We start from the raw sequence: 16,085 nt of genomic DNA on the forward strand, positions 1-16,085 counted from the left end.
GTTGTTTGATGTTCTTTGGTGATTTTTGCTAATTCTTTGCACCATTGTGTAGATTGTTGTGAAGGTCATCGGCTCAAAGACAGGATTCAAGTTTGTTTTCTTTCACTGAGCAGTATACCGCTAACCACCGCACTCTTTTGACTGGAACGCTTTCAGGTATATTCTTTGTTTTTGGTATGACATTGGGAGATGGTGAAAACTATACCAATATCATTAAAGTTCAGCTACCTAGATTTGGATGACGCCTTTACCATGCTTTTTCGGTGAATTATGATATGCTCTCCAGCAATGGCACAATTATGTTGCATGTTGTTCCTTTCAACCCATGTTTTGTGACATACTTTCTTTCTGATGTCTCAAGATGAAGATTCGCTTTCCAGTCTTTCAGTTAATTGTTTACTCTTTTTAAGTTGTTTGTTACCTTTTAGGTAGTCCATTAACTTCATCTGAGAGAATTTTCAAATTTGGATTTTGATGTTGAGAAATAAGACAGAGCATATGTACTTCTTTTAAGACTGGTGCTACCGATGTACTTAAAATATGCATCCAGTGTTTGTGTTTCTATTGACTAAGTGGAGCTTGTTTAGGAGAATTGCTCATCTCTGGAAGTGTCTAGAACTTTGTGTTTCTGTGATCTTGACTTATCGTGGATATTTGTTTGGTTTTAGACAATCTGGATGACTTTTCATGCTAATGCTTCTTGTGCTGGAAAGGTTAGTATCATGTTTGCTTTGTAGATATGGATTGTTAATCAAGAGGGTTGCAGGAAGAATTTACGAGGCTTTTTTTGTTCACCTATTGCAGTTTGGAAGTTTAGAGGGTTCCAGGAGCAATTTAAGGATATCAGTCAGGAGATGCGATTTCAAGACTTCATGAATGTTGGCCCCACATCTCCTTAGAAGTATATATCTTAACCTTTCCACAGGACCATATGTATTATTGTGCTTGTTTAGCTACATACTTTCCTTATAAACACTTTTGTCTAACTGCTACTGGCTTTGATTTCACTACCCCATATCCTATGTGCAACTTGTTTGTTGTTGAACCCTATTCCTGCAAGCAATGCGGACCATATTGCTTTTGGTTTCCTTTTTCTTTTGATTCAGTGGGCTTTGGTTTTATTGGGAATAATATATTTTTCTCAGATTGCTAAGCTATAGTTCCTTGATCCATATTTGTGTATTTACTGGTTCAACTTATGGTCTTTCTGAAAACTAGTTATACTATAAATTCAGGGCTGAAGAGGATGTATGAAGCAACTTCCTCCCAAGAAAGAACTTATTTTACGTGTTGATTTAAGTGCAAGCAGAAGAATATTACAAGGCGATTTTGACTGTAACTATCAGTACTTACCGACGTGGTGGTGCACAAGTAAGTTCACACATTATGAATAATTTCTTCTGTCCCCCCACTGTGTTAGCTTGGCCGGTGCCTATTACTTGGCTAATGTTTGTTCCTGGATTAGATATCTTCATTATGTGGTTATGGAGTTGCGAAGCTATGCTGTCATCCTTATGTTGGAAGGGGTAGAACAGATATCGAAGATGCAATGAAGCTTACAAGTAAGTTATATGTGTATTTTGTGCTACTTTATTTGCTTTCTTTGTTATGATAAGAATTGCTTATCTTATCTGCGCTGAAAGTATTCTTATGTACTTGCAATATCTATTTTAGACTTCTAGTCATCTAAATTTATGTCCTGATCTATTGAATGCCATGTTTTTAACTTCTACCATTTCTTTATGGCTTTACAGACAGCTCCTGGAATCCTCTGGGAAATTGCAACTGTTGGACAAGATGATGGTAAGCTTAAGAACAGGGTCATAGAGTTCTTATATATTCACAGTTCCAGCACATGTTGGACTTACTGGAGGATTACTGTACTTACAAGGTGTCAACATGATACTGTTCTTGGTTACATCATTTGCATTAGCATGCTTTTTTATTCTAAATGGTTGGTTCTCCAACTCATGGAGAATTTTACTATTATCTTGTCCTTTTTTTACTTTTCAGAAGTGGCAGTATGAACGTATAGATGGAAAGGTTGGTGGGGCTGAGAGGCAATACGCATAGATCGGTTTAATGCCAAAATTCTTCCCGGTTCTGTTTTTTGCTTTCCACTAGAGCTGGTGGCTTGGGTATAAATCTTGCAACTGCTGATACGGTTATCATATATGATAGGTTGAACAATTACCTTCTTATATTTGCTTTCCATTTTTGTTTTCCCTTTTTTTTTTCTGTTTGTGGCTGGAGTTTTATATGATGGAAATGCTTTCTTTATAATGGTTTATTTTTGTTTCCTAAGTCTCACTTAATATATGTCATGCTCTATAGTGATTGGATCCCCATGCTGATTTACAAGCAATGGCTAGAGCTCATCGACTAGGAAAACAAACAAGGTTAAAGTTGATTCTTGATTTATATAAGGCAACCCTTGATTGAGATTAGATATGAGCCTCATCTGTGTTATAGGTGATGATTTATCGACTCATAACAAGAAGATCCATAGAAGAAAGGATGATGCAGATGACTAAGAAGAAGATGGTTTTGGAGCATCTTGTTGTTGGTAGGCTAAAGCTCAAATATTATCAGGTATTGTAAGTTTATGGTATAATGCGGATCCACATGATGATAGAAACATTACATGGTTTAGAGGCATATATCTTGCAAAGTCTGTACGTCAAGTGTGGTTATATATTATTACATTTGAATAAAGTAGGGATTTGAAGAATAATTTGAAGAATTCTAATTTAATAGATTGTTGGAGAATGACACCATGTTAATACTCAATGGAAGGAGATTGTCATTTGTGCAATCCCTACCAGTGATGTAATGCATTTTTCTTTGGCTATCCTTGCTAGTGCCTGTGCAGTGTCAATAAACCGGTAGTGTGCTGTGACTTCTGGAAACTTCAACCTCTGTGCATTTTCCATTTCTCATACTTATCTATTGAATGTGAGCAAGTTGTTTGGGGTTTACTCAGAATGGGTTAAGGACAGTTTTACTGTCACATCTTGCTTTTTCACCCCCCAAAAAAGGAAACACAATCATGTAGCTAAAAATTAATTTGTCGTCGTTTTCTTTAGGAAGAGTTGGATGATATCATCAGATATGGTTCAAAGGAACTATTTGCTGATGAGAATGATGAAGCAGGGAAGTCTGGTCAAATTCATTATGATGCTGCTGCTATCGATAGGTGATCTTTTTATCTCTATTTTCCCTACAACTTGATTGATGTCTTCTGCAGCTTTGAAGTTCAATTCTTTCTCCTTTTGATAGATTATTGGATCGTGACAAGCTGACAGTGAAGATGCTTCAGTGGATGACGAAGCAGATGATGAAATTTGAAGGCCTTCAAGGTTATCTCTATCTTTATATCCTAACTTGTAATTTAGTCATTGCTTATTGGCTATGCATCTTCTTCTCACTGGTTTGTCAATTAATGGCTTGAATAATGGTACATGCGTTGGTCTAAAATACGTATGGTATGTATTAATAATTGAATTGCTTTCGAATTCACACCATTAAAATACCAAATTTAGCATGTCTAAATAAACAGTTTTTTGAGGAAAGAGTTTATCTCAGTGCATCCCTGGTTACATGCATTGGCCTGACTTGTTTTGAGTGCCAAATTTAGTAATTGTCGAGAGTCTGCCTTGCATGGCACTTCATTTTGCAGAATACCTCTACTGACATAATATTTAGTGCAATGATAGCAGATTGGGTTCTTGAGGTTGTTTTTTTATGGATTTCAGTAGTGATGCCACCAAAGTCTCTAAGATATTTTACTTTGATGGAACACTCTTTCACTTGGAATTATATTTGTACCCCTAGGGATCATAGTCTACCATATTCAGAAGGCTTTTTATTTCTTTCACTTGCTTTTTAACAAATTAGACATTGGCTAGAGCAAGAGAGAATCATTTAGATGAATTTTTTTTTTTGGGGGGGGGGGTAAGGAAATCTGTTCCAATGGTAAAAATAGGAGCTGATGCAAGCATTGGATCTTTTGTTTGTTCTTTGTTCATAGATGACTGGAGTACACTTTGGTTTGGATGTATTGGGAATGGATCTTTTATTTTTTCGCCATTTTCAATTAGTAACATTTAGAACATTAGTAGGTATGATGTCTGAATTGGAAAATGATTTGAGCAAGTCTGACCATTAGATAATTGACTTTTCTTGGTTGGATTGCCCATACAGAGAATTTTACTAACTATAGACACAATATATTGATGGTGTTGCTAGTTTGTTGAATCACTTGGATTTACTGCATTGAGTTGTTGTTGTCTATATTTTGCTGCCTTTGGTTTCTTACAGAAAAGAACTGCTGTTATTTGTGGCAGGTAGCTAATTATGAAGTTATAAAGGAATCAGAAACTGTTGCAGAGGAAGAAACTCAAAATGTGGCTGTTGAAAATAAAGATACTACGAGCAATTCTGAAAGAACAAGTTACTGGAGGAGTTGTTACGAGACAGATATGAAGTTCATAAAGTTGAGGAGTTTAATGCTTTGGGAAAAGGAAAGAGAAGCCGTAAGCAGGTATGTTTCTAGTATCTACCAATACATCAAAATTTGATCGAGCCAGATGTTGGTTTGTTTAAGGTGCCTCAGGAGTTGAATGACTTAAACTCCAACCTGATTATGTTTTTGTGCTGGTTCTTAATGTTATGGTAGTACTAAATTGATTTCTTTGTGGTATCTTTGGAAGATTTATATTCTACTATTTTTTGCTAAGGATTTAACTTCTGCTCTCTGAATTTCTTCAGATGGTTTCTGTTGAAGATGATGACCTTGCTGGTTTGGAAGATGTAAGCTCTGATGGTGAGGACTTTGAAGCTGAAGTAACTGATGCTGATACTTCAGCTGTAAATCAACCTGGGAGGAAGCCTTACAGGAAGAGAATTCGTGGTATGTTTTGCCTGTCCTCATAAGATGTCAATGTGTCAGTAAGAGAAGTTCATCTATTATATTTTGATCAAATTTCTGATTTCCAACGACTTTTGTAGTGGATAATACGGAGCCCCTCCCTCTAATGGAAGGTGAAGGAAAATCATTCAGGGTGCTCGGTTTCAATCAGAGTCAAAGGGCCGCATTTGTACAGATATTGATGAGGTCAGTCATTCTCTAATAATGTTTTGGGTTCTATTTGATGAATTGTGAACTTCTCCCTTCCCTCTCTTTGGGTTTGTGAATGTCATTTACTAGCCTTTTTACTTTACGGTTATGGTTGCAAGTTGAAGCTTTGATGGGTTCACTATTCTGAGTCTCATTGTGGTGTTTTGCTTGGAGTAATGTATTTTCAGGTTTGGGGTCGGGGATTTTGACTGGAAGGAGTTTGCATCTCGCTTAAAACAGAAGAGTCATGACGAAATAAAAGAGTATGCAGAGTGACATCTTCTTCTTTGTTTATGTGTTGCCAGATCTGCATATAATATAGATGTTTTGAACATGCTATACTGCAGTTTTAGCTAGTATTTTACAGGTGGTGGCATTTTATGTTCATTTGCTATTGGGTTTGAATGGTCCGGGCATTAAAAAAATACTGCAGTGGGGTTTTTAACTTCTTATCAGTTGGTTTGCTTTAAGCTTGTCACTTCTATTGATCGGTTCCTACAATCTATCAATTTAGTTTCCTTTCTTACATTTTGCTTGTGTCAATCTTATTCTCTTGGCTATGTTTCTTTTACGGACGTGTGAGATCATGAGAGCACCACATATCAATTCTTTTGCTACTGGGTTTGAACTGTTTGTGCATATATGATTGTAGAAAATACAGATGTGGAGTGTTTTTACTTTCTATCAATCAGGCGTTCTGTAGAATGCAGTGGTTGCCAGATTTCACTCTATCTTGCTCATATAAGCATTTTTATCTCCTTGTCTTAATCCTATTTGCCTTTTTTTTATTGCTTTCATGAGAGCATGAACGTACAAAATAGTGACTTATAGTCCTCGTCTTCTATCTTATTTTTCAGTTATGGTACTCTTTTCCTGACGCATATTGCTGAAGATATAACCGATTCTCCGACATTTTCCGGTGATTGATCAGTGCTGCATGGCTCTTCTTCTTCTTTACTTTCAATTTTTTATTTCTTCCCTTGGTGTTTGACATTCAGTCTTTGGTTGTAGATGGTGTTCCTAAAGAAGGTCTTAGAATTCAAGATGTCCTAGTTAGGATAGCTGTCCTGCTTTTAGTAAGTAAGAAGGTAAGTGTTGCCAATTTGGATTCTTAAAGTTTGAATCTTCACTTTTTTCTTTGTTATAAATTTCAAAAGTGAAAATCATGTTCCTTGGAGAAATGTTGACTTTCATGATGAGATAAAATTTTTGATGTTATTTTGAAAAACAGGTGAAGGATGCATCAGAAAGCCTGGCACCCGACTTTTTACTGATGATATTATGATGCGTTACCCAACACTAAAGGGCGGGAAATTTTGGAAAGAGGAACATGATTTGTTGTTACTGCGCGCGGTTTTAAAGTATGTATCTCTGAAGTTCTTGGACATTAACTGCAGCTACTGTATGTTGCGGTTATATTTCTGATGCATTTTCATTTTTGTAGTCAACAATGAAATATTAGATTGGTTGACGAGGAAAGTGACGTTTTACAGTCAATCTTTCTCAAATGTCTTCTTAACTGTTGAGGTGCATTGTTGGAACCCCATCCTTTTCTGTAAATAAATCATGTTCTGAAGCTTTTTGTACCCTTGAAGTGATGATCTCATGGTGCAACTTGAATTGCACCCCTAACATACTTGTTTTTGAACCAATTTAACTCCATTGTGGCTCCGTGCATCAGACTGCTTTTTGTGTGGTTTATTATTGGGGAGTCTTAGATGTAAAAAGAAGTAAAGCATGTGCTATGTACATTAAGTCTTGATATTTCTATGTCCGTGTAATGAGTTACAGTGGGACCTAAATTAGTTCCATTATGTGCTGGTGCCCGTCTGATATGTTCCTATGCTAGTTGCTTCTGCCTGTTGGTATCATACCTTACACAGAGGTTATAAAGGACATATGCACAAATTATGGAGTGATAATTTGCATAAAATTTATGAGAGCCACTAGTGTTGAACCAGATTTATGCATGATATTGTCTAGTCTTGTTTTATTTACTCTAATGCAGTTGTTATAATGTCATGAGTTGAAATTTGAGTTGCACTTTACATTAATACTGTCGCCTATGTCAACTCATTTTACTGTTAGGCATGGGTATGGAAGGTGGCAAGCTATTGTTGATGATAAAGACTTGAGGATTCAGGAGGTGATCTGTCAAGAGTTGAATCTTCCCATCATAAATCTTCCTATTCCTGGGCAAGCTGGTTCTCAGGTGCAAAATGGTGCTAATACAACCAATATAGAACCAACAGGAACCCAGACTCAGGGAAATGGCTCTGGTAATGACGTGGGAGGTGAGGTAGCCCAGGGAGTTGCTGATGCTGTGAACCAAGCGCGAGTATACCATGATCCTTCTATATTGTATCATTTTAGAGATATGCAGAGAAGGCAGGTTGAATATGTCAAGAAAAGGGTGCTTCTCTTGGAAAAGGGCCTCAATGCAGAGTATCAGAAAGAGTTTTATGTAAGTTGAACTACTGCTAACTGAAGTTCTGGCTCAAGCAATTTTTAGGAACTTTGGCTTATAGTGCTATGCTTTTTGACTTCCTTTTAATAATGGTGAAGAAAACATCATCTTATTACATGTAATGACATCCATCTACAGTGAAAAAGCAAGTAAATAATGAACGAATATGATCAAGTAAACAGAAATAGGTTGCTTTTTTTTTATGGGGACAGTTTGATGAACTGTGTTCATCCAGCAAAAATTTTTCCCACTTCAAGAGCCTGAATTCCTACACATTTTATGAGCCTAAGCATCATTCTTAATTATTACTCCATTATTGTTACCCTATTTTGTTTTAAAATTTTTGCATGAACATTGAAATTACATGAATTTTATTGATGCTTGTGGACTTACTGTTTGCTCTTATCCTTAAATTTTCTCTTAGGGTGAGATGAAAACAAATGAGGTGGCAAGTGAACAGCAAGAGAATGGAAAAAGGGTCGCAGACATGCCAAATGCAAGGACAACAGAGACCCCTTCACAAGATTCTGAACGCTTACCGCCAATAGAAGTAATTGGTTAGTTATAATTTCTTGAATCAAAAATTGGTTTACTATAGCTCTTTACCTGTTCACATATATGATTACCATTGTCATATAAAGATGAGTGAAGGAGAGATTCCACCCCCCCGCCCCCCTTTTAACTATAGGTAGTCTCCTATCCGGATTAACAGATAATCATCTGTAGCCTGAGTAAGAACAATTACACATGGTTAATAATCTAAAAGGAGGATAGATAAAAGAAAGAGAGCTAGTCCTGTATTATCTTCCCTTGACCTTTAAGCTTTCTTTTGTTGGTTAAAGAATTCCTGTGATTGGTGGTATGATCTTTTACTGTTCCCAAGTTTGCTTTTGTAATGAAAAGAATTATCCTTTTACAGCTTCAGAAGAAATTTCAGCAGCTGCTTGCAACAACGATGCAGATCGATTGGAACTGCCTCAGCATTACAATAAGGTACACCATTGTGTTTGAAGGGGTTTGAACATACAGGATGACACTATTAGGATGTTGTTTACTCCTTGTTCAGCATCCTAGAAATGGAGGTTGTAGCGGTGAGGCCAAGGCCATGTTTTTAATTAACAGGCGTTCTTGGTTTTTTCCAATTTGATGCAGATTTGCAAGATATTGGAGGACAATGTTCATGAAGCAGTTCAGTCAAGCCTCAATCTAAAGAAGAACCTCCATACGTTGGAAGAAATTTGTGGGACATATCTCGAATTCTTTCACCTGCAGAGCAGCCTGTAGTCAGTACTGCTGCAGGGTCACAGAGCTGTGCAGCAAGGTCCATTTCACCACCTAACCAACAGCCTGCCATTGTGACTGAAATCGAGATGGAGGACTCACAAAGAGAATCTGAGCCTGAGAAACCTGCTATCGTAGAAGTAACTGATATAGATTTAACCAGTTCTGATCCACTTAAAGACAGCAGCAAAATAGAGGATCAAGATTCGAGTTTGGATCCAATGGAAAAAGCAGCAGATTCATCTCAGACGCAGACTACTGGAAATGATGTGATGATGGAAGAAACAGGGAAAGAAGACGGCGCCAGGACTCAATCCGAGGCTATATCTAGTGAAAATGAAAGGGAAAGTGCAGAGAAATCTGAAGCAGGGGTCATTGTTTTGGATGATTAAATTAAAATGTGATATAATAGATGATTTATTGAGAGGCTATAATATTCCTTACCCAAAACTTGATTTTCTTTTAATAGTTACCTTCTACACAAATTCTTTCGTGCTTTAAGCAAGTTTAAAGTCTAGTGTTGTATAAAGATTAATTTGGCTATATTTTGTTTAAAATTTTTAAATGTTCATTTACGATAAAAGAAAATCCAGAAATTTGGTTCTAGAAATTCAAGAAAAAAATAGAGATGAAATTGAAAGCAAACAAAGATGTTATTCACTAATAAGATTTTGCAAGAATTATAAGATTGTTATGATAATAATAAACATAACACAATATTTATGATTTGGTTTTGGCTGTAGAGGTAACATACAACAAATTCAACTTCAATCAGCTTGAAATACCCCTAATGAGAAATTTGCAATCATCTTTTGCTTCACAGTAAGTAAATTAGTTAACAAAAAGTGTTTGTTAATTGTTACTTGCAATCATGTTTATGTATAATCGCTGCATTTGTAGCTTGCGAGCTCACCTTGCATGCTTGTGGCTTCTCAAGCCTTTAGTTAAAGAGGACTATCTTGCATGATGAGATATTTGTGTGTTCAAAATTTTGTGAACGCGAACCATCGAGATCATATAATTGACATTGAAAGGGAGACTGTCATTCACATGATATGAATATCCATACATTACAATCTAGACATAATTAAGACCTATCTAGGGCAACCTACGACAACAATACATCAATAGATTGACTAATGAGTACGGAGTTTGAAACCAATACAAGGTTGAATTATTCTAGAGAACCCCTTTTAAAGGCTTTTGGTCCCCTAGTAAAAGAACCTAGACTCCCTCTCCTCTAGCTAGACTCTCAACTCTCTCCTTTCTTCTCCAACTCTTTCCTAATATTCACATTCTAATCAACTTAATTATCTTACAACCCTCCTCCCCTCGGATGAGCGATCTCAAATCACTATTATCTCCTCCTATCAATAATTGGTAATCACTTCCGATCCTCTGAATTAGCCACAAATGACGTATCCCAACAACTTCCCTATGATCCAAACTTCTCCAACACCCCAAAATTCCCAAGCTACCAAAGCCAAGCTCCCTAAGGAAACAAAAACATTTGGTTCATAGATGTTTTTAAAATTTTGAATTCTTGATGTACTAAAAAATTTTCTCAGTTCATATGCCCATGCTCCCTATAGAAGATATAACTCGCACCATTAGATGCCTTCGAATAGTACAACTCATTTCGTTACGTTCAAAGAAATTCCCACTACCTCAAATGATAGGGCACAAAAGCCTAAAGTATTAATGAATGTCACTTTATAATCCCCTCTTCGATTGGGGGCAATTGTTATACCTATATCTTGCAAGTCCTCACCTTGCAAGTTGAGACACTTGTGAACCTTAGATCTCGCAAGTTTAGGACCTTGTGAATCTGAACCATCCCACATACCTAACATGGAAATGATGACTGTCATTCACACGTCATGTATATTCATTCCCCAGACATGATAACTCGAATATTAGCACCTATCCAGGACAACCTATGATACTAAGACATCAGTAGACCAATTAACTTGTAAGAAATCTAGAACTAATATGAGAGTGACACATGAAGCCTCAGGAACTATAAGAGAAAATCACTTTAAAAACTTTTAGACATCAGGAAAAGAGACCAAGACTCCTTCACTTCTAACTAGACTCTCTACTCTCATCTCCTCTCCAACCTTTACCATCATTCATATTCCGATCAACCTAATTATCTTACCGCTCTCCATTTTTAAGTGAACTATTTTGAACCACTTCTGCTCCCTATATCAACAATAATATCTATAAGTATAAACAATGAGAATTCGAATTAATAATAAAGTTGAAGCTTTGGTAATTTGAAAACCCTAAGTTTAAGTACTACCGATATAAAACATGTATAAACAAATTAATTTATTGAATTAATTATTCAATTTTAATATCCCAAACTTTTATTTACAATTTGACTACCAGCATCCATAAAAAATAAAAAATAAAAATTTTGGCTTCGAATGTTGACCATTCAAGAGAGCATAATATTCATTGGTGAACACGATTTCATGGTTCTTTATCTTTCAAACAAGGCCAAAAAAAAGAATATCTTCATTTCTTAATTCTTATGCTTAATTTCCTCGCCTACCCAACTTTTCGTATTAATTAATGTTTTGTTTTCTGCAACTAATTAAATTATTTAGACCCAACAAAAGGAGACTGCGAATTTTTTTCTGTTTTCCTAAATGGTTCAAGGTAGGGTATCTTTCAAATATAGCATGGCAAAGGCAAACTTATTTTGAAGCTTTTAAAAGGAAAGTGTTTAAGGCCCATGAAGCTTATACAAGACAAAGGATAACATTAATGCCAAGTTTTAGATCAGTAAAAAACTGGATCAAACCATGCATGTCGCTGCACATCCACAGTGAAATACTGTTTACTACTACTTATTACTTTGTAGACATGCATGCAAGCATATCTGTATATGTAAGGCTGGAAGGGATACACTCTGTACAAAAGGGAAATTGCAGGTGATCTGCCGAAAGAAGGATATTTCATATTTGTTTGTGCAAACAAATTAGGATTTGTAAAGGAGAAAAAAAAAGTGGATGAGAAAAGTAGGAAAATAAAGAGAAGAAAAAAGAAGAAGAATATGTAAGAAACCCTGGAAATCAGGCTAAGTGCTGGGAAAGTGGAGACAACAACAGACACCTTTGCTCTTCTTATACACGCTTGCTCTTGCTTTACTATTCATACATACTTACATACGTACATATATATATTATATATACATGCATACAGCAACATGCCAACCTGTTTATATATACATATGTAATACAAGTGAATAGAATCTCACTTAACTTTTAATAATCCATCAAAAGCACTGAATGTGGTTAATTCCTGCTGGGTTTTGTTCTGTACAATGATTCACATATGATTATATATACAGTACTTGATTATAATATAACTACAAAACAACTCAATATTATTACGTTTCAGTGTATATGTGCTTATAAATTTTACTTAATTATTGGTATTGGTCATTGTTTATTATTATTGAACCTTTTTTTTTTCTTATTTGCTTTAGAGTTCAATCAAAGCCTACTAACTTTGAAAAGAATACTGCAGGAAATGAATAAAAAATGATAACCAGAAACCCTAATTTTTTTTATGATTAGATTCTTGCTAGGCTCGAAAAAAAGGGTTGATTGGGTCCCATGATTTGATGTTCTCGTGAGAGTTTGGGACATATACAGGCACAGTAAATCCCTTGGTAGTGCAAACCAGATAATACAGTCGGCATTTTCATACGCAAATATTAAATACAGCACCATCACATCAACATACAAAACATTAATTAATCAAAGGCTAGGATTACAAACCATTAATATTCTACATTCTTTATAGTAAAGTCATAAATAAATCCATAAAGAAACATAGGGTTGGCTACTTGGAAACCTAAGCTCTTTGCCTTTATAAATGTTCATGTCATTTCTCTTATATTTCTCACAACAAATTTAGAGAGAGCAACAAAGGGAAAAAAAAACATTCATGGCTACTAAAAAACATGATGATCATGAGAATTATCCAACTGTTGTGGTTACAAAGACAGTTACCGTACACCCAAAACCCTTGTTGCATCATCCACAACAGATTCTCCATCTTTCCAATTTGGACAGGCAGTGTCCGATGTTAATGTACGTGGTTTTCTTTTACAAACCTTGTTTTGCTTACCAGAACTCGGCTCTGGGTTCCATCTTCAACAGCTTGAAATCTGGGTTGGAAGAGACACTTTCTATATGGTATCCAGCTGCAGGTAGGTTGAGCTTGAACCAAGCTGATGGTAAGCTTAATCTTTGGTGCAATAATGGTGGTGCAGTTCTAGCTGAGGCAGTCACCACTGCGAAGATCATTCAACTTGGTGATCTTTCTCAATACAAGGAATTCTTTGAGCGATTGGCTTACAAGCCTGTCTTTCATGGGAACTTCTCGCAGATGCCTTTAATTGTTGCTCAGGTGAGATCATTAATTTTCCTAGGGCCTGTTTTGTCCGTTTCTTTTCGGATTTAGCCCGGCTTTTGTTCCGTTCTTTATCCGCTGTGCACTAAATTGGTTGAATCCTACCGTGTTATTGAATAGACATATGCAACTTTCATTGTATGATGTAGGTCACGAGGTTCGGGTGTGGAGGTTACTCAATCAGTATCGGTGCAAGCCACTCGTTGTTTGATGGACCAGCCACCTATGATTTTCTGCGTGCATGGGCTTCAAATTCTGCAATTTTGAAAGAAAAGAGAAGCACTTTGCAGATTTACAAACCTGTGCATGAGAGGGGGCCATTGTTGGTGGGTACTCAGCATGGTCAGCAGCAGCTCACAAAATTGCCTGAAAGTGGGAGCTCGGCGCCAACAAGGGGTGCAGCAGCCATAGATCATCTACATCAGTTGATAAAACAAGCTCTCGCTGGTCCAGATATGAAGTTTGGAGGCAGCAACTTTTCCAACACAGGGAACTCCAATCTTGTTCTCAAAACATTCCACCTTAGTGGTGCAATGATAGAAAGCTTAAAAATCAAGGTCTTTGGTGGTGAAAGCAGGGGTAGCTTTTCATGTTCTTCCTTTGAACTCATTGCAGCTCACTTATGGAAGGTAAAACAATGTTTAATCTCAGTTTTCAGCTGAAGGATCATTTCTAGTATTCGAGTGATTAAAAATTATATTGTTGATGTTGCTCGTCTATATCAATATCATATATGTTTATAAAAAGATAGAGGGTACATCCGCGGTAAAAGTATTATGAAAGTTTTTATATTAAGAGTTAGATTGTATTTTATTCTTTTTATTCAGAAAATAGACAAGTTAGTCCCTATACATTAAATAAAAGAGCAAATAGGTCCTACTGTTTGAAATTTCATCTATTTTTACTGTTAAAAACTGGTCTATGTATGTCAAAATGAGGTACATGTGGCACGTCACATGTAATTGTTTGGTTATTCTATTAGCTATACCAGTTTTTTAACAATAAAAATGAATGAAATTTTTAACAAAAAAGACCAGTTTGCTTTTTAATCTAATGTACAGAAACTAATTTACTCACTTTTTTAATAAAGAGAGAAAATACAATTTAGCTCCTAATACAAAAACTTATGATGCTTTTATCAGGGTACGTGAATAAGTTTAGTATTGTTTTCTATACTTGAAAAACAAGCTCAAAACAAAGCTAGACCTCCATAGAGGATCTTGAGAGAGCTAGGGTACCACTTGAGCTCATAGCGCTCTCCACATGAAGACATACATACATATACATATTTAGAGTAACTGAAATGATTTACACTCCAGGCAAGGACTAAAGCATTAGGAGTAAGGAAAGGAGCAATGGTTTGCTTGCAATTCGCAGTGGACGTAAGGAACAAGATGGTGCCGCCATTGCCAAAAGGTTTCAGTGGCAACGCATTTGTACTAGCTTCCATAGCCTTAACAGCCGAACAACTGGAAGGTAGTAGCCATGAAGCTACCATAGAGAAGATAAAGCAAGCCAAGAACTCGATTACCAACGACTACGTGATTGCATATAACAAGGCATTAGATGGAGGAGCTGCTCAGGGCAGTCTCCCACCAATCAATGAGCTAACCCTAGTCTCTGATTGGACACGGATGCCATTCCACACCATTGATTTCCTACATGGAGAAGCAGCTTATGTATCTCCATTACTCTCTCCAATCCCTCAGGTCGCATATTTCATGCAGAATCCCAATGATTTGAGAGGCATCGATGTGAGGATCGGTTTGCCACCTCAATTCTTGAATGCTTTCTCTCATTACTTCCTTACCAATTTGCAATAAGTCCCTACAGTTTCCTGCTTTAAATTAAAATCAACTTCCTTTGTGGAGGTTAAGGGTGATCATTACTTTAGGACTACAATTACTAAATAAGGAGGATGTGCTATTGTTCTCATACTATACATAATAATATTCGAAATGTGTAATATTGAACTCTTTTTTAATATATAATTTGATACTCGAGTTTGAAACTTTTTATTATTTTTTTAAGTATTCAATTATTGTCTTTTTTCTTTTTTGGTCACTCAATTATCAAAATATAAAAATTGATAGTTGCGCGACCAAAAAAGAAAAGAGTCAATGGTTGGGTGACTAAAAAAGAAAGGAGACAATAGTTGGGTGACTTGTGGTGTAATTTGTCTTATTTTTTTCATCTAAAGTGATTAATATATTTGGCAAAAAGTTATACATTTTTGTAGGCGAAGGTAAATAGTATTAAATTTTTAGTGTTTAATTTTTATTTTATGGTTGAATATTTGATGAAAATTCATAATTAATTAATAATATTAGTAATTAACTTTTATTAAATCCACACAAAAAATTCTAATAAAAAAAATCAATCATCAGATTGTATTTAACAAATTCATAATTAATACTAAAATTATTCTATTAAAAAAATTATTAAATCAATTTTGAAATCCAAATTAAATACTCAACAGTTAAGCAAATGTATAACTTTTATCAAATAAAAATACGACATTAAAGCAAAAAAATCATATATTAAAAAAAATGTCAAACTCAAGTATCAAATAATATATTAAACTTTTATCTTTTTATTCAAAGCTATATCAATTGAAAGCTTGAACACAAGTACTTTAAGCTTTTCTTGAAGAAACAAAGCTCATATTTTTAATTTGAAAGTCTCAATACTCTTCATAAATTTAAAATTTAATCATTATACTTTTATTTCTAGTTATTTAGTTATCTTACTTTTCAGATTTCAAAATTTAGATTCAACTATTAAAAT

General features: G+C 35.5%; 1 protein-coding gene, 1 long non-coding RNA gene and 1 pseudogene across 2 annotated transcripts; all 3 read left to right on the forward strand.

Annotated features, from left to right (window-relative positions):
- Positions 1-1,809: 1,809 nt before the first annotated feature.
- Positions 1,810-2,574, forward strand: LOC121225169 (uncharacterized). The gene is made up of 4 exons (XR_005923099.1): positions 1,810-1,891; positions 2,014-2,181; positions 2,335-2,399; positions 2,473-2,574. It is a non-coding gene; the product is annotated as an uncharacterized lncRNA (long non-coding RNA).
- Positions 2,575-2,613: 39 nt separating this feature from the next.
- Positions 2,614-9,379, forward strand: LOC121224998 (CHD3-type chromatin-remodeling factor PICKLE-like; annotated as a pseudogene).
- Positions 9,380-12,787: 3,408 nt separating this feature from the next.
- Positions 12,788-15,316, forward strand: LOC107888394 (brassinosteroid-related acyltransferase 1). The gene is made up of 3 exons (XM_016812495.2): positions 12,788-13,295; positions 13,448-13,927; positions 14,618-15,316. The coding sequence occupies exons 1-3, from the start codon at positions 12,831-12,833 to the stop codon at positions 15,119-15,121; spliced, it is 1,449 nt and encodes a 482-aa protein (XP_016667984.2). The 5' UTR covers positions 12,788-12,830; the 3' UTR covers positions 15,122-15,316.
- The last annotated feature ends 769 nt before the right edge of the window (positions 15,317-16,085 follow it).

This window comes from Gossypium hirsutum, chromosome D13 (assembly GCF_007990345.1).
Source record: "Gossypium hirsutum isolate 1008001.06 chromosome D13, Gossypium_hirsutum_v2.1, whole genome shotgun sequence".
Taxonomy (NCBI): domain Eukaryota; kingdom Viridiplantae; phylum Streptophyta; class Magnoliopsida; order Malvales; family Malvaceae; genus Gossypium; species Gossypium hirsutum.

Coding starts and splice junctions, on each gene's coding strand:
- LOC107888394 (XM_016812495.2), top strand. CDS start 12,831: ATGGCTACTAAAAAACATGATGATCATGAGAATTATCCAACTGTTGTG. Junction 13,296..13,447: donor TGCCTTTAATTGTTGCTCAG/GTGAGATCATTA, acceptor TGTATGATGTAG/GTCACGAGGTTCGGGTGTGG. Junction 13,928..14,617: donor TTGCAGCTCACTTATGGAAG/GTAAAACAATGT, acceptor TTTACACTCCAG/GCAAGGACTAAAGCATTAGG.